This window comes from Aythya marila, assembly GCF_965140915.1.
Source record: "Aythya marila genome assembly, chromosome: 24".
Classification (NCBI taxonomy): domain Eukaryota; kingdom Metazoa; phylum Chordata; class Aves; order Anseriformes; family Anatidae; genus Aythya; species Aythya marila.
In genome coordinates this window covers 5,937,627-5,962,036 of record NC_139065.1, presented here as the reverse complement: position 1 = coordinate 5,962,036, position 24,410 = coordinate 5,937,627, and the positions used below count along the sequence as shown (strand labels likewise).

The window sequence follows — 24,410 nt, the reverse complement described above, 5'->3', positions numbered from 1 at the left end:
GCCCCCCCCCCCCCCTCCCAGTGCCACCCCCCTGGTGTCCCTGGAGCAGGGGTGGTGCCCGCCGGGTCCCCGTTAGATGGAGGTCTCGTCGCTCCTGCCGGGGGGGTGGGCACGAGGGGGGGGGGATAAAAACGAGACAGACAGATGCATGATCACGGGGGGGCCGGGAGCAGGGGTGCCCACTGTGCCCGCAGCACCCGGCGCTCGCCCCGACAGACAAGGGATGGAGAGGGTGGCGGGGGGTGGGGGGTGCAGGAGCACCCCCGCTCCCCCCTTCCAGCCCCCACATGTTAATGGAGAAAATTAAAAAACAGAAATCTGGGCGGGGGGTGGGGAGGAGAGAAGAGCAGGGTTAGTGCGAGCTGCCCCCCGCTGCCACCCGCGGGGACAGAGCTGGCACCAAGACCGGGGCCAGTGCAGGTGCCCCCACTTCATGGACACCCAAAAAGCCCCTAGGCACCCAAGGGACAGTGCGGCACCCACTGAGCACCCTCACACCCAGTGGGCACCCAGTGCCATGCAGCGTGCACCCAGGGGGTACCTGGCACCTGCTGGGCACCCTCACAGGGGATGAGCACCCAGTGGGCACCCAACTGGCAGCCAGTGGGGCCCAGGGGAAGCCCTGGCACCCAGTGGCCACCCCTGCACCCAACAAGCACCCAACAGGCACCCAGCAGGCCCCATGGCACTTCATTGGCACCCGATGGGCACCCCTGCACCCGGCTGGCCCTCCTGCACCCAACGGGCACCCGAGACACCCTTGCACCCGCGCGGCACCCGAGGGGAACCCTGGCACTCTACTGGCACCCAGTGGCCACCCTTGCACCCAACGGGCACCCAACGGGAACCACGGCACTGTGCTGGCACCCGGTGGGCACCCCAGCACCTGGGGGGCACCCCAGCACCCGGGGGGCACCCCGCCTGCGCCCAGCACTCACTCGGAGCCGGAGGAGTCCTCGTCCACGGTGCCTGCCCGGATGCTCATGGCGATGGGCGCTGCGCCGCTGAGCTGCTCCTGCAGACTCTGGCGGGGCCGGGGCGCCCCAGGGCCCCCCCCGCGGCTGCCCTCGCTGCCCGAGGAGGCGGCGGTGCCGGCGGGGGGCGGCGGGGGGGGCACGGGCTGCCCTGGGCGCAGGGCGCTGCTGCGCTCGCTGATGGGGGGCAAGCTCTTCTTCTTCAGGATGCCTGCGGGGACGCGGCCGTCACCGGGAGTGCCGCCCCGGGACACGCCTCCCCGGCACCCATGGGTGCTGCTGCCCCGTACCTTTGTGGGGATGAGGCAGCGGCAGCAGTGGGGCGGGCCTAGGGGGCACCTCGCCCCCCACCGCCGGCTCCACCCGCAGCGTCTCCGAGCCCCCGTGCCCATCGCTCTCGCTGGCTGTTGTCACAAACTCCCCGGGCCAGTACGGCCGCGCTGGGGCCACCGGGCTGTCACCTGCGGGTGGGGACGGGGGAGCTGAGCCAAGGTGCACCCCCTGGACCTGTTACCCCCCCGGGGCCCCCGTTGTGGGATTTACCCGTGGGCGCGGGCGGCTGCTCGGGGCGCAGCAGCGCGTCCCAGCCGGCACCGGCGGCCTCGTCCTCGCTGTCGGAGGAGTGCGTGGAGCCGTAGGAGCCACTGGGGTCATCCTCCAGCGACAGGTCGCTGTCGGAATCGGTGTCGTGCTCTGTGAGTTGGGGGGGGACACACACAGAAGTCAACGGGTGCCCCCACCCCGTGCTGCCCGTGGGCTGAGGAGGGACGAGCTCGGCGCACCGACCCTGCTGCTGCTCCGCGGCGTCCAGGAGGAGCCCACCCGGCTCGGCCAGCGCCGGCTGCACGCGGCCGCCGCTCAGCCCCGCGTCCTCCCTGCAAGACAGCGGTGACAGGGGCGTCCCAAGGTATGTGCGTGTCCCCGGCACGGCCCCCCCCGCCCCGTACCTGCACACAAAGGGGATGTAGCTGTGCTGGCTCTTGGCCACGCTGTGCAGGGAGCCCGTGGAGTCCCCGAAGGGCGCCTGGTAGAGCCGGCCGGCCACGTAGGTGGTGTCGCAGCTGTATGCCTGCAAGGGGATGGGGACGTGGTGGCTGTGGTGGCACCCCCACCCCTTGTGTCCCCCCTCCCTACTCACGGTGGTCAGCGTGGACTTGGTGGCCAGCGCGGGGTCAGGGCCGCGGGCACGGGCGCAGCTGGAGCGCAGGCTCTGCCGCACCTCCCTGCTCAGCACCACGCAGAAGAGGAAGATGAGGGGGCCCTGGGGCAGAGAGGGGGGGTTGTGGGTGGGGGGCATGGAGGGAGCCCCTGCCGGCACAGCTGCGGGCCATCGGCAACCGGATGGGCAAGGGGCCCCCTTCAGGTGCCCCCCAGCCCCCCATTGGCACCCCAAAGTGAGTGAGGGTCCTCCCATAGCCATTGGGTGACCCTGCTGATACTGCAGGTGGGTGAGGTACAACTGGTGATGACTGGGTGCCCCCCAGTGGCACCCCAAGGAGGTGAGGGGCTCCCCATACCCATTTGGTGCCCCCCATTAGCTCCCCAAAGCAGGTGAAGGCCCCCCCCACGTCGGGTGCTCCCCCTCCCCTCACCCACCCCTGTGCCCCCATGGGTTCCCCCGTCAGCTGCAGAGGGAGAGGAGCTGGAGCGGGGCGGTGCAGAGATCTCGGGGCACAGCGGGCAGTGCTGTGCGTGGGGTGGGGGCACGGGGGGGCTGGGGTACCTGGAGGCAGTTGGAGATGGCGAAGAGGTAGTGGAAGAGGATGGCGTCGCTGTTGACGGCGAGCAGGGCCAGCAGCCAGGCCAGGCTGGGCAGCACCAGCACCACCAGCGCCGTCTGCAGCCCGGAGCTGGGGGGGCCCCGCGTCAGCACCCCCCATGCCATGGGGCAGGCACCCGCGTGGGGCAGGACCCCCCGGGACCCCCTGCTGCGGGGACACGGTGTGGGGCTGCCCATGGGCACCCCGTGCTGCTGCCACCTGTGGGCAGCCCCGTCCTTTGTGTGCCCCAGCACCCATGGGTGCTCTGTGCTCTCTATGTCCATGCCACCCATGGGTGCTCCCTGTCCTTCATGTCCTTTGGGTATCTTTGAATACCTTCCCGTGCCCCTGCCACCCATGGGTGCCCCCAATGCCTTTCTGTGTTCCTGCCACCCATGGGTGCCCCACTCCTTCCTGGCACCCATGCCACCCTGTGCCCTCCGTGTGCTCCTGGCACCAGCGGGTGCTACCCTTTCTGCGCCCCTACCACCCATGGGTGCTCCCTGCCCTTCCCACACCCCTGGCACCCACGGGTGCCCATCGCCCCGTGCCCCCACTCACCCCGTGCCCTTCTTCTCGAAGCCCTGGGGGGCGGCGCAGGAGGCCCTGGCCGCCAGCACGAGGAAGAAGACGCCGACCTGTGGGGCAGGGGGCGAGCGGGGCGGTGAGCGGGGCCCCTGCAGGTCCCCAGGGTGCCCCGGGTCCCCTACGCACCGCCACGGCGCAGGCGCTGGGCCCCGCCAGGCTCCAGACCAGGCTGTCGTGGATGGAGAGCCAGCAGAAGTCGGGGTTGCCGTAGCCCTCGGGGTCCAGCCCCACCGCCAGCCCTGCGCAGACACACGTCGGGGCGGGGCCTCCGAGGGGGCGGGGCCTCCGCAGGGGGGGCGGGGCTTCACCGGGAGGGCGGGGCCTCCGCGGACAGGGGCGGGGCAGGGGAAGGGCGAGAAGGTGTCTGTGCTCTTGGGGGCGGGGCTTAAGCACGTGGGGGCGGGGCTTATGCAAGTGGGGTGGGGTGCCGGTGCTCTCGGGGCTGGGGTGTGTCAGAAGGGGTGGGGCCATGCACTAAGGGGTGGAGCTAAAGCCTTGTGGGTGGGGCCGAGGTCGTTGTGGGTGGGGCTGGATCTTTGAGATGGAAGGCACTGGGGGCGGGGCCATGCACTTGGGGTGGGGCTGTGCTGCCTGGGGGCGGGGCCATGCTTTCGGGGGTGGAGCTAAGAGCTCTCAGGCCCTTGTGGAAGGGGCTACAGCATTGGGGCGGGGCTAAGGCCCTGGGGGAGGGGCTAGGATCTTAGGGGCGTGGCCAGAACGCTGGGGGTGGGGCCTGGCCAGCCATCAGCACGGAACCAGGACCACACCCTGTCAGCCGATTGGGGCAGGTGGGCAAGGAGGCGGGGCCATGCACGGGGGGCGGGGCCCTCACCGGTGATGAAGGCGGGCAGCCCCCAGCCCAGCACGTGGTAGAAGCGCATGGGCCCGCGGTCGACGTGCCGGGGCTCGCTGCGGCGCCGGTAGAGGTGCAGCGCCTCCAGCAGCGCCCAGCCCACGGCGCTCAGGTGCAGGAACTGCAGCAGGATGGCCACCACCGTGCAGGCCAGCTGCGCCGCGCACACAGCGTCACCGACGGTGCACCCCGGGGGGGCCTCCTGGAGCCCTGCCCACCGCACCCACGCCCCCATAGGCCACGCCCCTTGAGCCACACCCACCAGGGAGCCCCGCCCACTGCGGTTCTAAGCCTAGTTAGCCCTACCCCTCGTAGGCCCCGCCCGTCAGCTAGCCCCGCCCCTTCATTGACCACACCCATTGGTTAACCCCGCCCCTTCATTGGCCACACCCCCGGTTAGCCCCACCTATCCCATAATCCCTTCCCCAGCTCCCCAGGCCCATGGACCCGCCCCCGATAGACCCCACCCCCTTAAGCCCCGCCCCCCACCAGTGCCACCTTCAGCCCCGCCCCCACCTCCCCGCCCACTGCTTAGCCCCGCCCCCATCCCTCCCCCACAGCCCAGGCCCACGTGGCCCCGCCCCCAGATGGACCCACCCTCTTAGCCCCGCCCCCTCGTAGCCCCGCCCCGCACCGGCAGGTCGGCCTGGTTGATGCCCAGCATGAAGACGAGCTGTGCCAGCAGCAGGGCGGTGGCGCCGTGCCGCCGGATGCTGTGGCGGTTGGAGCGCAGCCCCCGCAGGGCGCCCAGCACCAGCACGGCCAGCAGCAGCCCCGCCAGCGCCACCCCCAGCGAGGCGTAGGTCAGCGCCGCCAGCGGCAGGATCTCCCCGTTCTGCCGCACCGGGGGGGTGGGGTGGGTTCAGGACACGCCCCCCGGACACGCCCCGAGACACACCCATGCCGAGCCACGCCCCCACCCAGTCAGGAGCTCCGGCCCCCCACCGCCCCGCCCCATCTCTGGGCCCCATCCCCTATATGAAGCCCCGCCTACTTCCGGGCCCCACCCATCGCAAGGCCCTGCCCCTATGGGAAGCCACGCCCACAACTGGCCCCGCCCCATTGGAGCCCCACCCACTTTTGGGCCACGTCCCCTATATGAAGACCCGCCCAATTCTGGACCCCACCCCATATGTGGAGCCCCACCCACCTCTGGGCCACGCCCCACCTGTGAAGCCCCGCCCACTTCCGGGCCCCACCCATTGCATGGCCCTGCCCCTATGGGAAGCCACGCCCACAACTGGCCCCGCCCCTATGGGAGCCCTACCCATTTTTGGGCCACGCCCCACCTGTGAAAGCCCCACCCACTTCTGGGTTCCACTCTCTATATGAAGCCCCGCCCACTTCTGGCCCCCAGCCCCACCCCCTGCTCAGCCCCGCCTTCCGATCCCAACCCAGCGCCCCCAGCCACGTGCCCCCGCCCACCCCTCAAGCCCCGCCCACTCCTCCCGGCCCCTCCCCCTTGCCCAAGCCCCGCCCCCCGGCCCGCACCTCTCTGCGGGAGATGTCCATGAGCACGGCGAAGCTCGTCATGTGGTTGCACTGGCAGCTGACGTGGCTCTGGTTCCGGAACACCACCTCGCAGCCCCGCGCCGACCAGCCGCCCGCGCCGCCCGCCCTGCGCGCCCAGCAGCGTGGGGCCCGGCACGGGGCGGGGGGGACGGCCCGTGCTGGGGACACCCCCGGGGACACCCCGTGCTGGGGCTGCCCCCCTCGCCGTGCCCCTGCCACCCACTCGTGTCCCCAGGCTCAGGGCAGCCACCCCGCAGCTCTGTCCCCATGCCACCCACCCGCACCACTGGCACCAGGGCTGCCACCCCCAAGCCCCGTCCCCGTGCCACCCACAGGGACGGGCTGCACAGCACAGCCCCAGCCCCTCGCCACCCTCCTCTCACCCCACGGACAGCGCCGACCCCTCCCCGCAGTGCCCACCCCGTGTCCCCATCCCTGCCCCGTGTCCCCGTGCCACCTCCCCCCAGGGGTGCCAGGCCACCCCCTCCCTGTCCCCCGCTCACAGCAGCGAGTGGTTCCAGAAGACGCAGATGGGCTTGGAGCGCTCCTGGGTCTCCAGCAGGCGGAACTGCAGCGTGATCGGCTTCTCCAGCGCCCGTGGCGCCCGCCCTGCCGCCGCGTGCACGCTGATGCTCACCACCGGGGTGTTGATGATGGGCCGCTTGGGCACCCTGGGGCACAGTGCGGTCAGGGCCATGGGTACCCACCCCACAACCCCACATGTCCGTGCAGCAGCCGCAGGCAGCCCTGTCCAGCCCCTCCCTGGGGACACAGGCCCCCTGTGTGTGTCCCTTGGGGGCTGCCCCATGTCCCAGCACCCCCAGCTCCCTCCCTTGCCCTAGCACCCTATGGACACCCTGTGCACCAATGCTTGGGCACCCCACAGCACTCCCCCTACCCCTGTGCTCCCCGTGTCCCAGACCCCTCCCAGTGCCCTTAGTGGCCCCCAGGGCCCCGCGGCCATGGCACCTGAGGCTGCGCTTGTCGGTGTCGTACTGCTCAGGCAGGAGCCCGGCTAGGGTGCGGTAGATGATGACGCTGGCAATGGCCTGGCCCTCGCTCAGCTCCGGGTGCCGCTTGTGCCGGGTCACCAAGGTCACCTCCTCCTCCTCCTCCTCCTCCTCTGCAGCCTCTTCATCCTCCTCCTCCTCCTCCTCGTCCTCCTCCTCCTGCCCTCCCGGGCTCGGCAGTGGTTTCCCGTGCCCCGTGGGGTGGTCTGGGGTGGGCGGGCAGGGGATGGTGGGAGCCTGGCGCCCCGGCAGCCCTATACTGAAGACCCTCAACCTTGCCAGTCCCTTGGCCACAGTGGGGTCCCCAGCCCTGCCAGCCCCATATCAGGGACCCCCAACCCTGCCAGTCCCTTGGCCACACCGGGGTCCCCAACCCTCCCATCCCCACAGATGTGCAGGGGTCCCCCATGGCCCTGCCCACCCCATGGCTGTGGGGTGTCCCCCCCAACCTGTGCCACCCCCCCCATTCCCAACACCGCCCAGGACTCACGCCTGCCCTCGGGGGGCCGGAAGACGCTCTCGGGCAGGATGACGGTGGTCTCCAGGTCAGGGGGCTTCTCCCCCCGCAGCGCCTCGTAGCGTGGCAGCCGGGCACCCGCGAAGCTGCCCTTGTCCAGCCGCACCACCGACACCACTGCGGCACCGGGCGTCACCGCCAGCCCCGCACCGGCACCCGCAGCCCCTGACACCCAGTGCCCATGTGGGCAGAACCCCGCTATGTTACGTGTCCCCTGGGCATGTGTGGGGCCGCATCCCCAGCAGGTAAACGCACACGTATGGCCTTGGGCATGTGTGGCAGCATCACTGGTGCAAGGACACGCACACAAAGTGCCCACGGTCCTGGGAGCACACACGTGTCCCCTGGGCACACATGGTGGGGATACATGATGCTCACACCCCCAGGTGTGCACACACCCATGTCCCTAGCTCTGCAGGTGTCCCCATGCACACACTAGCCCCCTGGGCACACGTAACAGGAACACAATGATCATGTCCACAGGTGTGCGCGTGGCCATGTCCCGGGGCACAGGCGTGTCCCTGGGTGCTCACATGTCCCCATCCCTGGGCACACAGGGGTTAACAGCCCCAGGGCACACACATGCCCATGTCCCCAGAGGCACAAGTGTCCCCGGACCCACAGCCCTGGGCACACACGTGCCCATGTCCCAGGTGTGCACATGTCGCTGGGCACCCGCCCCCCACCAGCACCCACCCACCTGCGGGCACACACCCCTCCCTGTTCCCATCCCCGTGCCCTCACCGATGTTGGGGGTGACGATGGTGAAGGGGCTGAGGTAGGTCTGGCGCATGTTCTGTGCCAGGGCGCTGGCGTAGTCCTCGAAGTGCTTCAGCAGCCAGGCTGTGCCTCCCTCCGTCTGCTGGATCAGCTCCCAGTGCCGCTTGTTGCTGGCGTCCAGCAGGGCGCTGCCCACCCGCAGCAGGTTCTGGGGGATGGGCAGGGCTGGGACAGCGCCTCGTGGTGCCCGCGGCCGCAGTGCCCATCACCCCAGCATCTGGGCATGGGTTTTCCCTCCCCCTCTGCTTCGCTGCGCTGCAAGGCTCTGTGGTGGGGGGCCTGGCACTGCCAGGCTTGCTGTGCCCCCCATCCCGAGTTAGGGGGGTGCCCATCAGCCCGGCACCTCGGTTTTCCCTTGGGGGCACCAAGTTCACCATGCACAGAGCTCAGCTCCTCCTTAGGATTGGGGCACCATGTGGGCACCCAGCACTAACGGCTGGTCCCCAGCACACTCAACCCCTGCAACCCCCACCCTGTGTTCTAACGGGAGCCCATCACCCTGACCTCTGGGCCCCAGCCCTGCTCCTTGTCCCCTGGGGAGCAGGGCGAGGAGGAGGTGCCCTGGTGCTGCCAGCTGGTCCCAGTGCATCTGCCACCCGGCTGGTCCCACTGCGCACCCCTCTCTGGTGAGGGGACCCAAGTGTGTGCCCTGTCCTCCCCCATCCCAGCCCACTTCCCCAGGACCAGGGGCACAGCGGGGTCCCCCCCGTACCTCGGTGAAGTGGACGTCCTGTGTGGCAGCCAGCCGGAAGCCGCGCTGGGCGCTCTCGTGCTGCAGCAGGCGGGCGGCCAGCCGGTACGCCAGGCGCACGTCGCTGCCGAAGTAGGCGGCCGTGTGGCGCGTGGCGTTGTGCAGCTGCAGGGCCACCCGCTGAGACTGCGCCGTGTCCAGCACCGACTCGTTGCGCACCAGCCGCTCCGCCTGCCGGCATCACCGTCCTCAGCCCCCACTGCCACCCACCACCCTGCTCCCTGTCCCCCCACCCTCTCCCATTCCTGGTCGGGGACACTTACGAAGCCCTTGAGGGCAGCGAAGGCCAGCGAGGTGCAGTTGAAGAGGTTGGGGGGCAGCCAGCCCTTGTGCTCGTCGCAGTGACGCACTGCCGTGCCTGCAGGGGATGTGGTCAGCGGGGACACCACGGGGACACCGGCACATCCCCATGTCCCCTGTACCCATGGGGACCTTTGGGCACAGATTGGCATCAGGGCATGGGATGGCAGCGGGCAGCTCTGTCCCCATGTTCCCCCCCACTCCCATGGAGCACTCTGGGCACGGGGTGGCACTGGGCAGCCCTGTCCCTGTGGGGGCACAGGGTGGTGACAGGCAGCCCTGTCCCCGTGTCCCCCCCTTACCGATGGAGCCCTTGGGGCATGGGGCAGCAGCAGGCAGCCCGAAGCGTGTCCGTGGCCACCAAATACTGGCCTCAATGGCACGGGGACAGCTGTCGTAGTTGACTGCAAAAGCCAAAGGGGTCGGGTATCAGGGCTGGGCACCGCTGGGGACGGTGGCACCCAGCTGCCAGCACCCACCTTCGCAGCCGCTGGCCGTCACCTCGGCGAAGGGGTTGTCGCAGCGGTCGCAGTGGCGCCCGATGACGCCGGCCTTGCAGGGGCACTGCCCGCTGGTGGCATCGCAGAGGCGGGACAGGGAGCCGGTGGGGTAGCAGTCGCACAGCAGGCAGGCGTCGCTGCCCGCCGGCCGGTAGTGGTTCTCCTGGGGACGGGGGGGCACAAGGGGGCTCGGTGGGGCCGCAGCAGGCAGGGGGGCGCGGGGCCAGGCAGGGGGCATGGGTGCTCACCTTGCAGCGACACTCGCCCGTTGTCTTGTTGCAGTCAGGGTCGAAGCCCTTGGCGACGTCGCAGCTGCAGGGGCCGCAGGTGGGGTGGCCCCACCACCCCCGTGGGCACGGCTGGTCCACCCTACGTGGGCAGCACGGCACGGCATGGCACAGCATGGCATGGCACAGCACAGCACAGCATGGTGTGGCACAGCATGGCATGGCACAGCAGCACGGCATGGCACACGTATTGTGCATGGCCACTGGGCTGCTTGCACAGCCGCTGTGCCTTTCTCTCACCCACCCTGCCACTTGTGTGGCCACCTTACCCTTTGAATCTCCCCCAAGAGCCACGGTGGTCCTACACAGGACATGGTGTGGACATGATGGCCACCGTGGCTCTTGCATGGCCTTTGTGCTCCTGCAGTGCCCACTGACCCTTACACCGCAGCATGTCCCTCTCATGCCCACTCTGTCATGTGCAGGGCCACCATGGTCCTTGCATGGCCACCATCCCCTTCCATGCCCATCCTGCCACCTGCCCAGCCACCATGTCCCTTGCATGGCCACCGTGCCCCTCCTGTCCCCACCCTGCCACTTACATGGCCACCGTGCCCCTTTGCAAGGCCACTGTGCCCCTCATGTCCCCAGCATGTCCTTGCACACCCACCCCTACCCAGCAAGAGGGATGGGGCACGCACGAGTGTGACAGGCGCCCATCTGGGTGCCCGTCACACTCGCGTGTGCCCTGTCCCTCCCCGCCACTCACTTGTGCTCGCAGTATGGCCCGAAGTAGCCCTGGGGACACTCGCAGACGTAGCCGTGGGTGGCACCGGCTCTGCGCACGCAGGCACCCCGGTGCTCGCAGGGGTCGAGGGCGCAGGCGCTGATGCAGCTGTCACCAAAGTAGCCTGCGGCACCGGGCACGAGGACAGGCACAGTTGGGGACATGCACTGGGCAGCCAAGGCAGAGTCCCCAGCTGGTGTCCCCAGAGTCCCCTGTCCCTTGGTTAGGGATGGGTAAGAGTGGCTGTGAGGGGGTAGCGGTGCCCTGGGTGGCAGTGCATGGGGACACCAACAGGAATGTGGCAGTGCTCAGGGAGGGTGGCAGTGGCCATGTGGGGACAGTGATGGGGGGGCAGTGCCCAGGGACAGCGAGAGGGGGTGGCAGTGCCCAGGAAAGTTGGCAGTGGCCACGGGGACAGTGAAAGGATGGTGGCAGTTAGCAGGGAAGGTGACAGTGACAATGGGGACAGTGACAAGGGTGGCAGTGACCAGGGAAGGTGGCAGCGCCTTGAGGTCTGTGCCTTGCAGGTGGCAGTGCCAAAGGCAGAAGTGACAGGGGGTGACAGTGCCTTGGGGACTGTGCTTGGGGGTGGCCACACTAAGGATGGTAGCGCCCAGCAGGTGGCTTTGCTTGGGGAGGTGACAGCACTGCGGGTGGCAGCGCCAGGGGAGGCAGCGCCTGGGGAGGTGACAGCGCTGGGAGGGGACAGTGGCCTCAGGGGGTCTCACCCGGGTGGCAGCTGCAGGAGAAGCTGTCCCAGTCATCGCTGCAGTAGCTGTGGGGGGGGCACGGCCCCGAGTCGCAGGGGTCGGGCAGGGCGCAGCCCCCCTCCACGTTCACCCGCGCCGCCGGTGCCACCGCCAGTGCCACCGCGCTGGCCGCCGTCTCGCCCACGCGCACGCCCTGCGGCACCGCCCGTCACCGCCGCGCCTGGGCCCCCCCGGGCCCCCCAGCCCCAGTCCCTGTGCCCAGTGCCCCAGGTTGTGTCGCTGTGCCCAAATGTCCCCATGGCCCCGCAGCCTGTGTCCCTGTCCCCATGCCCATAAGCCCCATGCCCCCACTCCTTAAGCCCACAGGCACTGTGTCCCCCTTCCCATGTCCCCATGACCTACACCGTGCTCTGTGCCCACAGCCCCACAGCCCCATGCCCATACCCATGTCCCACAGCACCGTGCCCATGTCCCCCTCCCCTGCGCCACGTCCCCATGCCCTGAGCCATGTCCCCATGCCCTGCACCACGTCCCCATGCCCCTGCCCCCCGCCCACTTGCCAACCAACGTCCCATGTCCCCACGTACCTGCAGGCAGCCGCGGAAGCCCTGCTCCACCTGGCCGCTGTCCCCTGCCAGCCCCCCCACGCTCAGCGTCCGCAGCCGCAGCCCCTGCAGCCCCCCGGCCACGTCGGCCACCGCCTGCGGGGACAGGGGCTCTGAGTGCGCCCAGCCCCAAGGCACCGCGGGTACCGGGGGGTCCCTGCCCCGGGGGGGTCCCCACCCTGCGCCCTGCCCCAGTGCCCCCACGTCCCCATCACCTGGTGGCGGCCGTAGTCCAGGGCGAGGAGGAGGAGGGTGGCCGGGGGGGCGCGGCCGGGGGCCCCCCGCAGCTCCAGCTGGAGGTGGTGCCAGGCGCCGTCGTTGACCCTGGCGTGGGGCAGCCGCAGCCAGGCCAGGCGGGAGCCCCCCTGCCACACACCCGCCTCCGCCTGCCCCTCGCTCAGCTGCGGGCAGAGGTGTCAGTGCCCCACCGGTCCTCCTCAGCACTGCCCCCATGGAAACCTTCCCCCCCCCACCCCCCATGGTTCCAGCACCCTCCTTGATAGGTGATGGCCCCCAGGGCAATGCCCCCTGCACAAATCCCCCCCCAGGTAATCCCCCCTCCAGGGCAATCCCCCTGGGGTAGCCCCCTGCTCCCAGGGGCAATCCCCCCATAAGGACAATGGCCCCCAGCATCGTCCCCCACCAAGGGCAGTAACTCCCCCAGGACAATATCCCCCCCCAGCACTGACCCCCCAGCAATGCCCCCCCCCAAGGGCAACACCCCCTGGACAACAGACCCCGCAGCAACCCCCTGCCAAGGGCAGTAGCTCCTAACCCTAAGGATAACCTTAACCCCCCCCCACACTGCCCCCAGAGCAATATGACCCAGAGCAATCCCTCCCCCATGCACGTGCCCACCCCCCATTCCCACAGCCCCCCCAGAGCAACAGTCCCATGCCCATAGAGCCAGGGCAGCACCCCGTATGCCTACAGACCCCAGGGCGGCACCTCCCATGCCCGTAACCCCTGCACCCACAGACCCTGTGCCCACAGCCCCCCACCCCAGGGCAGTACCCCTGTACCCATAACCCCTGTACCAGTAACGCCCATGCCCATGGCTCCCCAGGCCCATACACTCTCTGCCCGTGCCCCCCCTTGCCCCCGGCACACCTGCAGGGTGAGGGTGGCCGTGGGCCCGGCGGAGGCGCGCAGCAGCAACCCGCGGGGCTGCCGGGTGCGGAACATCAGCCCCAGGTGCCAGGGCAGCGTCAGGGGCAGCGCCAGCCCGCTCCAGGCCACCAGGCTGCTGCCCAGGAACCGCTGGGGACTCGCCATCTCTGCGGGGACACAGAGCAACGTGGGCGCCCACCGCCCCCCAGCCGCCCCATGCCCCCCCCCTTGGCCCCAGCCCCCCATTACCTTCCTGGCACGTCTTGCCCCCGAAGCCCAGCGGGCACTGGCAGCTGAAGCTGTCCCACTCGTGCACGCAGGTGCCCCCGTTGTGGCACGTGCCGGCGTCACACACCGTCTTCTTGGCGGGGCAGCCTGCGGGAGGGCAGGGGGGGGACGGGGTGGTGTGGGGCTGGTGCCCCCCGAGTGGCAGGCGATCCCGGCACTGTGCCCCCCGCCCAGCCCTACAGACTGCAGCCCCCTGACCCAGTGTCCCCAGGCACCCCAAGTGCCCCGTGGCACGGTGATCCCTGGCCACCCTCTGCCCCAATGCTCCCTGCACGGTGCCCCTGCCCAGCCCCCATCCAGACCCAGAGCCAGGCACCCCCCTAACCCCACATGCCCCAGTCCCACACCCCCATGGCCTGGGGCCACAGAGAGCCCTGAGCACCGCCCAGCCCCATGTGCCCTGATCCCCCCTGCCTCAGCACCCCCCGTCCCTATCCCCACACCCCCATGCCCGGGGCGCACGGCCCCCTCCAGCCCTCTGCTCCTGCCACCCTCAGCCCCACATCCCCACACCGAGGGGGCACGGGGAGCTCTGGGCATTTCCCCAGCCCCCCCCCCAGCCCCGGCAGCCCCCCCCACCTGGCACGGTGCCGTTGTTGGCGATGAAGGCGGCCAGGTCGACCGGGCGCTCGTCGATGTGCAGGTGCCGCATGCAGCCCACGAAGTGGCGGCTGCGGATGGGGAAGCTCTCGGGCAGGGTGGGCACGCCGCCCAGCAGCAGCGGCCCCGTCAGATCCAGCGACCTGCAGCACCAGCGTCACCCGCGGGGGCCCGGGGGGTACCCCCAACTCGCACCTTCACCCCCCCGGCCCCCGGCCTTACTTCTTGGAGCCGGACTGGGTGCCCTGCGCCGCGCACGAGTAGTTGCCCAGCATGGGGCCGAACTTGAGGGCCATGCCTGTGTCACAGTCGTCCACCGCCACCACGGCCACCTTCTGCTCCGACGGGCCCTGGGGCAGCCCTGACTTCCCCAGCACGGGCTGGGGGCACGGGATGAGCCATGGTGCCAGTGCTGCCCCCTCCCCGCTGGCCTTCATCCCCCCATCATCCTCCCAGCTGGGCCCCAGCCCTTCTTCCCTCCATCCCCGAACCCACATCCCTGGTCCCCTCCATCATCTTCCTCCGTCTCCAAACCCACATCCCCGCTCCCCTCTGTCCTCTTCCTCCATCCCCGAACCCACATCCCTTCTCCCCTCCACCATCTTCCTCCATCCCCAAACCCACTTCTTTACTACCCTCCATCCTCTTCCTCTGTCCCCAAACCCATATCCCTATTCCCCTCTGTCCTCTTCCTCCACCCCAAACCCACATCCCTTCTCCCCTCCATCCTCTTCCTCCATCCCCGGTGCCCCACTCCCCTTCACCCTTTCCCTCATCCACCCAAGCCCCCACCCCGCTCCCCTCCATCCTCCTCCTCCCCTCCCAAATCCCACAACCTCCCCGCTCTTCTCCATCCTCTTCCTCCATCCTCAGCCCCTCACCCTCCTCCATCCCCCCTTTACCCACCCCCAAACTCCCTCTTCTCCCCTCCATCCCAATCTTTATCCACCCCAATCCCCACCCCAATCCCCTCCATCCTCTTCCTCATCCCCAAGCCCATGTCCCTGCACCCCTCCACCCTCTTCCTCCACCTCCACCCCCCTGCTCCCCTCCATGCCCCCCATCAGCCCCCACCTTCCCGTCCCTCTGTCCATCCCCCCACGCCACCCCATGCAGCCCCGTCCCCCTGTCCCCCCCCCAGCTGTGGCAGCCTGGCGGCCCCCCCGCGCCCCCACCTTGTTGTAGTAGTGCAGCTGCACCCGGTGCCACTGCCCATCGCTGACACCGCCTGGCACGAACGGGGACACCGTGGTCGTGGTCTCACCTGCGGGCACCATGCGGCATGTCGGGCTGTGGGCACGGCCCGGGGGCAGCGAGGGGGCACAGGGAGGGGTCAGGGGGTGACAGCGGGGGGACAGTGCCACAGGGCAGCGCCAGGGATGGGTGCATGGGAAGCAGGTGCAATGCAAGGGACGCAGTGCCAGGGATGTGGATGCAGTGCCAGGGATGTGGACGCATGGGATTCAGGTGCTACACCAGGGATGCAATGCACAGGACGCAGTGCCAGGGACGTGGATGAAATGTATGGGCTGCAGTGCCACGGCTGCAGTGCCATGTGGTGCCAGGGATGCAGTGCCAGGGATGTGATGCATGGGACATGGCTATGTACGGGATGCAGAGCTGGGGATCCAGGGCCAGGTAGTGCCAGGGATGCAACAACAGTGATGTGATGCACGGGATGTGGTGCCAGGAATGCAAAGCATGGGATGCGGTGCCAGGGATGCGGACACGGTGCCAGGGACGCGGTGCCGGTGCCGTGGTGCGGTGCCAGGAGGAAATGCCGCGGATGCCGTGCTGGGGAGCGGCGGGGCCGTACCTGCCGAGAAGGTGAGCTGGATCTGCTCGCGGACGATCTCCAGCGCCACGAAGTCGTGCTTCTCGTTGAAGCGCCCGTTGTAGAGCAGCAGCGCGTCCCGTTCCTTGGTGGCGAACCTGTGCCCAGGGACAGGGGCTGTGTCCTGTTCCCAAAGCGCTCGGGGCCCTGCCCCATCACCCCACATCTCCCCAGCGTGCCCCACACCCCAGGTGCCCACCGGGATGCGCTGCCACCCCCTGCCCCGCTGCCCCCCCCCCCCAAGCCATCTGGGAGCCCCCATGTCCACGGGGCCTCCACAGTCCCCAGTGGGGTGCCCACCACCCCACGCCCCACTGCCCAACCCCACGTCCATGGGTCACTCCCCCCCCGTGCCCCATTACCCCCCCATGCCTCCTGGGCACCCCACTGCCCCTGCCCCATTTTTCCCACCCATACCCCCTGCCCCACTGCCCCCAGTGACACCCATGGAGCTCCCGCCACCCCACACCCCACTGCCCCCACCCCACGCACACGGGGTGCCCACCTCCCTGCCTCACAGCCCCCTGCCCGTGGCCTCCCCATAGCATCTCCCCCCCCCGTGGGCTCACGTCAGGGCGAGGGTGAAGTGGAAGCGCTGGCGGAGGCCGCGGAAGGTGACGAAGGAGCGGGGGGGGAAGCTGCGGGTGCTCATGGCGCAGAAAGGCTTCTCGTAGTGCCCGGGGGGGCACTCGCAGCGGAAGCCCCCCACCAGCAGGTTGACGCAGGTGCCCCCGTTGCGGCAGACCCCCGGCACGCAGCGGCCACGGCGGGCGCTCAGCTCGCAGTGCTCCCCTGCACGAGGGCACCTTGGCACCGGCCCCCCCGGCACCGGGGTCATCGTCCCCCCCCCAAGCCCTGGGGGTCCCCTCCCCTCCTCCCACCCCCCCCATTGCATCTCCAAAGCCTCTTTATCCCCAGCTCCATCACCGTGGCAACCAGCTCCCATCGCCACGGCAACCCAGACAAAGCCCCCCCCCCCCCCCCAGCCCCCTCCTCCAGCTGGCTGCCCCCCCCCAGGGGGCTGGGGGTGCCTGGGGGTCCCCAGTGCCACCGCTCCCAGGGTGACCCCTTGATTGTGGTGTCCCCCCAGCAGAGCCACACGTTGGGGAGGGGGGGGCAGATGGCCACGTGGTGGTGGCAGCCTGTCCCCGGGGTGTCCCCAGGGTGTCCCCAGGGTGTCCCCGGGGTGTCACCCCAGACGTCTCCCTCCGCCCTGACATCCTGCAGGGACCGCACTGGGATGGAGGGACAGAGGGGACAGGGAGGAGGGCACAAGGAGAGGACAATGGGGGGGGAGGGGTGCGCAGAGGGACCTGGAGGGCCGGGGGGGGGCTCAGGGGGTAGGGGGATTGGGGCTGGGGGGCTGGAAGGAGGGGGGGGGGGGCAGAGGTGCACGAAAGGAGGAAGGCGACGGTGGGAGACAAAGGGGAGGATGGGGACAGAGGATGGACGGAGGGACGGACCGAGGGAGGCTGGGGGCTGGACAAGGGAGGGCTGACGGGGATGGATGCTGCGAGGGCTGGAGGGGCGCACCACGAGGGGACGGGCATGGCGCACGGAGGAGCGGCAGGGAAGAAGGGACGGGAGCACAGGGCTGACGAGGGAGGACGGGGCCGGGTGGCAGTGGGGCAGCAGCAGAAGGGACGGAGGCCGGAGGGCTGCAGGGAGCAGGATGAGGAGGACTCGGGGGGAAGCAAGGCAGGGACGGGCACCGCGAGGAATCCTGGGGACAGCACCAAGCTCTCACCGGTGAAGTCCTCGTGGCACTCGCAGGTGTAGCCGCCCTCGCGGCTTCGGCAGCGCCCGTTGCTGCCGCAGGGGCTGGAGAAGCAGAGGTCCACCTCGGTCTCGCAGTAGTCGCCGGTGAAGCCGGGCGGGCAGCGGCAGCGCAGGCCGGTGACGGGGTGGATGGGGCGGAACAGGACGGTGTCGGAGGCCAGGAAGGGCGCCGAGCTGTCGAACTTGAGGACGGAGACGCAGCGCATGTAGTTCTCGCAGGGCTCGCGCAGGCAGATGTTGTCGTCGAAGGGCAGCACGCGCTGCGCCGAGATGGCGGCCAGCAGCGAGCGGTTGAGGTACAGCCGCTCCTGCAGCTCCTCCGAGGAGAAGAAGCGGGCGCCGCGCGCCGAGGCCGGCAGCCGCACCGAGAGGCTGACGTTGAGGATGCGGGCGGCCCCCACGTCCGTGTCCGTCTGGATGTTGAAGAGCACGACGCGGTGGCGGGGGGCCGCCAGCACCGCCGCCACCCCCTCCAGGAAGAGGCTGAGCAGGGGCGAGAGGAAGCGCTCCTGGGACATGTCGGCCAGCCGCAGCGTGATGCTGTTGCTCAGCATCTCGTCCGTGATCACCGTCACCCGCAGTGTGCACTGCGCCGTGGCGCTGTGGACCCCATCTGCGGGCAGGACAATGGCTGCGGTCACCGCGGTGGCACCCAGCAGGATGGCCGTGGGGCGACCACCCAACCGCTGGTGTTCACCATGGTGGCACCCGGTGGGGATGGTCACGAGTTGACCACCCACCTCCCTGTGGTAGCCACAGTGGCACCCAACAGGGATGGCCATGGGGCAAACACCTGACTTGTGGTGGTCACCGCGGTGGCAGCCGGTGGGGATGGTCACGGGGCGACCACCCAGCCCCTCATGGTCACTGCGGTGGCACCCATTGGGCCTGGTCATGGGGTGACCTTGTGCCCTCCACGGTGGCACCTGATGGGGATGGCCATGAGGCACCAACCCAACTGGTCCCACCCTGGGGTCGGTGCCTGCGGTGCCTCCTCCTCCTTGCTGGGGTGGCGGAGGGACAGACGGACAGATGGAGGATGGGCAGAGCACCAGCAGATGGACGGATGGACGCAGCCAGGGGACAGCTCGGGGATGTGGGGACTGCGGGTAGCACTGGACAGGGGGCCGTGGGCTCAGGGAATGGTGACAGACGGTGGCCCCATGGCAGTGGCTGGTGGCCGGGGGGTGGAGGGAGTGTTGCCATGGCGGTGGCAGCGGGGGCCCAGCTATGGCCGGACCCTTTGTTCCCCAGCCCCTGTGCAGGGGGGGGCACAGGGGGGCTCCCAGCGACCCCCTCCCCACCCCTTTGTGTAGCTGGAGCAGGAGCAGCAGATGGGTGGCTGGGGGACGCGGGGCTGGGGCAGGGGGCATCGCGGCACCAGGCAGCGTGCTATGGGGGGCTGGGGCTGTCCCCCCAACCCGCTAGGGCTGGGGAGAGAAGTGGGAGGGGGAGCTCTGTACCCAAGCTGCCCCCCCCCATGAGTGAGGGCCCCCACGTGCCCTCAGAAGGGGCTAAGTGAGAAACTGAGGCAGGGAAGGGCTGGGGGGGAGAGGATTTGGGGAGGGGGAGCCAAGCGCCCTCACCCTGTTCCCTGCCCCCAGATTCCCCATGGCCGAGAACTGAGAACCCCAGTAAGCCCCCCCCCGTGCCACGGTTTCCCCCAGCACAGTGAGACGTGGTGGCTGTGCCCCCCCCCCCACGTGTGGTCCCCACTGCGCCAGCTGAGCCCAGACCCCCAAAGCTCCCTGGTCACAGCCCCATCGGGGTCCCTGTCCCCCCGCTGTCACTCCCACACAAGGCAGAGGCCCTGGGGGGGGGACGTGCAGGCCCAGGACCTCCCCCCCCCAACATGGAGCCACTGGGGCGGGAGGGGCCTGGCCCCACGAGGTGTCTGTGACTCAGTTTCCCTCCCAGTCCCCAGGGTGGCACTGGAGCCACTCCCCTCCCCCCCTCCAAGTTGGCCCCCCACCCCCCTAGAGCACCCTCCCATTCTACCCTGGGCCCCAGACATTGGGTGCTGCCCCCCCCAAACCCACACTGAAGTGCCAGGACCCCCCAAACGCATGCACAGGGTCCCAGGGCTCCCAAACCCATGCAACAGGGTTGTGGACTCCCCCCCCCCAAAAAAAAATCCATGCTCTGCAGTATTGGGTCCCTCTCAGGCCCCCCAGGACTGAGGCTGGTGGTGGGGAAGGCAAAGGGGGTGCTGGGGACCCCAGCTGCCTCCTGCCGGGACCCCTGGGCTGGGGGAGGGCAGACAAAAGGTCCCCAGGATGTCCCCAGATCTGGAGAGGGCACCCCAAAACCTCCCTGCACGGGGCAGGAGGCAGCAGGGAGCACCTATGGGGGCTTCCCCAGCCCCAAACTCTGGTGGAACCCCCCCCAGACCACCCCCTCCTCTCCCCAGGTTTCCCCCCAGGGGTTCTTACCGGAGACGGAGACCCTCATGACGGCCTCCAGCGGGCGGTTGTTGTCCAGGGCCGGGCTGAGGCGCAGGTCCCCGGTGCGGGGGTCCAGCAGCACCAGGTTGAGCTCATTGCCCTGCTCGAAGGCGTAGGTCAGGCTGTCAGAGACGTCGGGGTCGCGGGCCGGGATGCGGCCGATGATGCCGCCGGGGAAGCTGCCCGAGCGGTTGGTGATGTAGTTGTTGAAGACGATCTCGAAGTTCCTCAGCTGGGGGCTGTTGTCATTGGTGTCCCGCAGGCGCACGTGGACGGTGGCGCGGCTCACCAGCGGGGCCGAAGTGGCCTGCACCACGATGACGTACTCCGCCTTGGCCTCATAGTCCAGGTCGGCCAGGGCGGTGAGCTCACCGGAGAAGATGTCCAGCTGGAAGACCTCGGGGATGTTGCCCTCCACGATCTGGTACATGATCTGGGCGTTGGTGCCCTCGTCGGGGTCGGTGGCCGTGATGCGGGCCACCACCAGCCCGATGGGGCTGTTCTCCTCCACGAAGATGTCGAACTCATCCTGCTCGAAGACGGGCGGGTTGTCGTTGACGTCCAGCACCGTCACCTGGATCTCCACTGGTGTCCGCCTGGCTGGCACACCCTTGTCGACAGCGTACGCCCGCAGGGCATAGAGCGGCACGTTCTCCCGGTCCAGGCGGCGCAAGGTACGGACGATGCCTGAGGTGGACTCGATGATGAAGTCGCCGTCGCCATCGTCACCGCCCTGGAAGGTGTAGAAGACCCTGCCGTTGAGGCCTGAGTCGCGGTCAGTGGCTGAGACCTGGAGGACGCTGGTGAATGCGGGCACGTCCTCGTAGATGGAGCCCTGGTAGGAGTCGCGGAGGAACTGGGGTGCGTTGTCGTTGACATCGCTCACCAGGATCTCCAGGTAGGTGGTGTCGGACTTCTGCGGGATGCCGTTGTCGCGGGCTGTGATGGCCAGGGTGTAGGACACCTGGTCCTCATAGTCCAGCTCCATCTGGGTGGTGACAGCCCCCGTGTCGGGGGCGATGCGGAACTGGGGGATGCTGTCCTCCATCAGGTAGGTGATGCGGGCGTTCTCGCCCGTGTCCTCATCCGTGGCGCTGATGACCACCACTGTGGTGCCCACCGGCCGGTCCTCGTTGACGTTGACAGTGTAGTGGGAGCTCTGGAAGACAGGCCGGTGGGTGTTGGCATCAGTGACATTGACGACCACCTGGGCTGTGTCCTGGCGGGTGCCATCGGAGGCGGCGATGGTGAGCAGGTACTGCCGCTCCAGCTTGTAGTCCAGGGGCAGGGCGAGCGAGATGAGCCCGCCGCCGCTCTGGCTGGTGATGGAGAAGCGGTTGCGGGTGTTGCCGCTGGAGATCTGGTAGGTGATGACGCTGTTGGCGTCACGGTCGACAGCGGAGACGGTGAGCACGCTCGTGCCCACTGCCGCGTCCTCGTTCAGGCGGGCACCGTACTCCCGCTGCGTGAACTCGGGGCTGTTGTCATTGACGTCCAGGATGGTGACACTGACGCTGGCCGAGGACGCCATGGGCGGGCTGCCCTGGTCCTGCGCCTCCACCCCAAAGCTGTAGAAATCCACTGCCTCCCGGTCCAGCTCAGAGGCCACCACGATCCACCCCGTGCTGTTGTTGATGGCAAAGGGGAAGCCGGCGCTGGTCTCAAGGAGGGTGTAGACCAGGCGGGCGTTGTCACCCGAGTCAGCGTCAATGGCTTGCACGTGGATGACGGAGTAGCCTACAGGCACGTTCTCCAGCACGGTGGCCTGGAAGGGCGTGCTGACAAAGATGGGCGCGTTGTCGTTGACATCCAGCACCTGCACGGTGACCAAGCCGCTGATGTTGGAGAGGGGCGGGCGGCCACCGTCCTGTGCGCGGATGCGCAGCGTGTACTCCTTGCTGGCCTCGTAGTCCAGAGGGCTGACCACGTCCAGTGCACCTGTCTGCGCGTCGATGTAGAAGTGGCCGCGGGTGTTGCCACTGACGATGCTGTAGTGCACCAGGGCATTGCTGCCCTTGTCACGGTCGGTGGCTGTCACCCGCAGCACAGCTGAGTTGGGCGCCACGTCCTCGGGTACCTGCGCGATGTAACGCTTCTCACTGAACTGTGGTGCGTTGTCATTGTCATCCTCCACCACAATGCGCACAGTGGCCGTGGCACTGCGGGGCCCTGGCTCCTGGCCCTGGTCCGTGGCCTCCACCAGCAGCTCGAATGCCTCCACGGCCTCGCGGTCCACGGGGCCGCGGGTGCGGATGACGCCCGAGCGGGGATCAATCTCGAAGACCTCGTTGGCACCGCCGGCGTTGAGGAGGCGGTAGAGGACATTGGCGTTGGGGCCGGCATCGCCATCGGTAGCCCGCACTGTCAGCACCTCGTAGCCCACCTCCAGGTTCTCCCGCACACTCTCACGGTACTCGGGCTGCTCGAACGCTGGGTCGTGGTCATTGGCATCGCTCACTGTCACCGTCAGCGTGGCCATGGCACTGCGCCGCGGCACCCCGTGGTCCACCGCCGTCACCCGGAATACATGGGTGCTCTTGCTCTCGCGGTCCAGTGGGGCGGCCGTGGTGACGGCACCGGTGACGGGGTCCATGGTGAACAGGGCGTCGGAGCGGCTGTCAAAGAGCGCGGCCATGGCGTAGTGCAGCCGCCCCGCCTCACCCGCGTCGGGGTCCACCGCCGTCAGCCGCGCCACCGCCGTCCCCGCCGGCCGGTTCTCCGCCACCGACGCCTGGTAGCTGGAGGGCTGGAACTGCGGCGCCGTGTTGGGGCTGCGGCGCTGGCGGGAGCGCCCCGCGCCCGCGGGGACCCGCATGGTGCTGGTGGCCCCAGGGCTCGTGGCGGCCCCTGCAGTCGCGGTGGCCCCGGGACTCGCGGTGCCGCTGGTGCACGCGGTGCGCTCGGTGCTGCCGGCGCCTCCATGGTCTCCGGCACCCCCAGGGGTCCCGGTGCCGTTGCGCTCCCCGGTGCCGCGGGAAGCCCCAGCGCTCCCGGTGCTGGAAGCGCCGGCGCCTGCTTCAGGCCCGGAGCCGCCGCCGTACCCGCCGCCGCCGCCGCCGGGCGCTCCGGGGTCGGGATGAGGCCGGGCGCCGCCGCCGCTGTCCCCGGTGCCGCTGGAAGAGCCGGTGGCCGAGAGCGGCCGCGCTCCGCCGCTGTCCCCGGTGCCGCCGTGCGCCCCGGTGCGCGGGGTGGGCCCGGCCCGGCCGCTGTCCCCGGTGCCGCTGGAAGCGGCGGAGCCGCCGCGGCGCAGGGGCAGAGGCAGGAGCGCGCCCGGCGGCGCGGCGGGCGGGCAGGTGCCGGTGCCGGTGCCGGTTCCCGGGGGCGGGCGGCGGGGCTGCCCCGGCGCGGGCAGCAGCAGCAGCGCGAGCAGCAGGAGCGCGGCCCCGCGGGCGGGCGGAGCGCCCATGGCGCGGTGCGGCCGCTGCCGCCGGTGCCCGCTGCGCCCCGCGCCCCGCGCCGCCGCCGCCGCCGCGCCCGCCGCCGGCGCGCACCCGCCGGGGCGGGGCCGCGCTCGGCACGGGGCCGCGCCGCGCTTAAAGGAGCCGCCGCCACCCCCCAAACGCCCCCCCCGCACCTCCCCGCACCCCGGCACCTGGCGCACGGGCACGGCTGGAGGGGGGCGCACACGCGGGGGGCGCGCAGACGCCCGTGCAGACACGCGCACGCCCGCCCACGCGTGCACACGCGTGCACACGCGCACATATGCGCACCCACGCGCACAGGCATGCACACACATGCACGCGCCCACGCACACGCGCGCCCACGCACGCACATGGCACGGGCACGGGGGGCACACGTGCACACGCGTAGGACACGCGTGCCGTGCACGCGCGGCACAGGACACGCGCGTGCACGCACACTCGGGGGATGCACACGCGTGAACCGCCCGCGTGCAGCACCCCCGCACCCAGCTCCGGGCCCCCCGACACGGTGCCAGCCGCAGCTCCGGGGCCGGGCCGGAGGACACTGGGGGGCACTGGGACAAACTGGGGGGCTGTAGGGGACATGGAGCGGAGCACCGCGATGGGTGGGGGGCTGCAGGCGGGGACACCCCCGTCCTGCTGCCCGCACGGGGCCGCGCCGCGGTGCCAGGCAGACGGCGCGGAGCCGGGCCCCGGGGCGCAGAACGGGTCGGACGGGTGCGGGGGGGCGGAGAGGGGAAAGGAACCGGCGCCGAAGCCGCCCCGGGACCCCCCCGGCCCCCGCCCAGGGCTCGCTGACTCAGCCGGGGCCGCTCCCCGCCCTGCCCGGGGGCCCCCCCGGTGCCCTTCAAAGGCGCTGCCAGGCGGGGAAGCAGGGCGAGGGTGAGCAGAACCGGCTGGTCGGGCTGCGGGGGGGCCGGCGCCGGGGCCCCCCCAGCTCCCGTGGGTGCAACCCCGGCTTTCCCACGCGCGGCACGCAGACGGCTGCCGTGGGAGGCACGGCCCAACCAACCAACCCCCCCCAACTTTCCCACCCCCGGCTTTTGGGAAACTGAGGCA

General features: G+C 70.1%; 1 protein-coding gene across 1 annotated transcript; it reads right to left on the bottom strand.

Moving 5' to 3' along the window:
• Positions 1 to 4: 4 nt before the first annotated feature.
• On the bottom strand, positions 5 to 22,653 carry CELSR2 (cadherin EGF LAG seven-pass G-type receptor 2). Its single transcript, XM_082778243.1, has 35 exons — positions 19,918 to 22,653; positions 17,454 to 18,098; positions 16,276 to 16,498; positions 15,689 to 15,804; positions 15,048 to 15,136; positions 14,095 to 14,252; positions 13,852 to 14,015; positions 13,234 to 13,359; positions 12,985 to 13,151; positions 12,090 to 12,275; positions 11,857 to 11,970; positions 11,288 to 11,462; positions 10,542 to 10,683; positions 9,794 to 9,914; positions 9,525 to 9,708; positions 9,348 to 9,449; positions 9,009 to 9,103; positions 8,707 to 8,916; positions 7,959 to 8,142; positions 7,188 to 7,331; positions 6,657 to 6,903; positions 6,191 to 6,358; positions 5,667 to 5,793; positions 4,810 to 5,010; positions 4,155 to 4,329; positions 3,449 to 3,561; positions 3,296 to 3,372; positions 2,698 to 2,824; positions 2,113 to 2,235; positions 1,922 to 2,043; positions 1,761 to 1,849; positions 1,518 to 1,667; positions 1,265 to 1,435; positions 939 to 1,185; positions 5 to 94 (listed from the first exon to the last, which is right to left on the bottom strand). The coding sequence occupies exons 1-35, from the start codon at positions 22,562 to 22,564 to the stop codon at positions 73 to 75; spliced, it is 8,151 nt and encodes a 2,716-aa protein (XP_082634369.1). The 5' UTR covers positions 22,565 to 22,653; the 3' UTR covers positions 5 to 72.
• Between the last annotated feature and the right edge of the window lie 1,757 nt (positions 22,654 to 24,410).

Bases quoted from the DNA above. Each gene is read 5' to 3' on its own strand.
- CELSR2 (XM_082778243.1), bottom strand. From the start codon at position 22,564: ATGGCCGCGCTCTTTGACAGCCGCTCCGACGCCCTGTTCACCATGGAC. The intron at 10,684-11,287 runs GTGAGACCCCCT...CCGGTGCCGCAG, and splicing joins CTCCTGCAGCTGCCACCCGG to GCTACTTTGGTGACAGCTGC. The intron at 3,373-3,448 runs GTGCGTAGGGGA...CCTGCCCCACAG, and splicing joins CCAGCGCCTGCGCCGTGGCG to GTCGGCGTCTTCTTCCTCGT.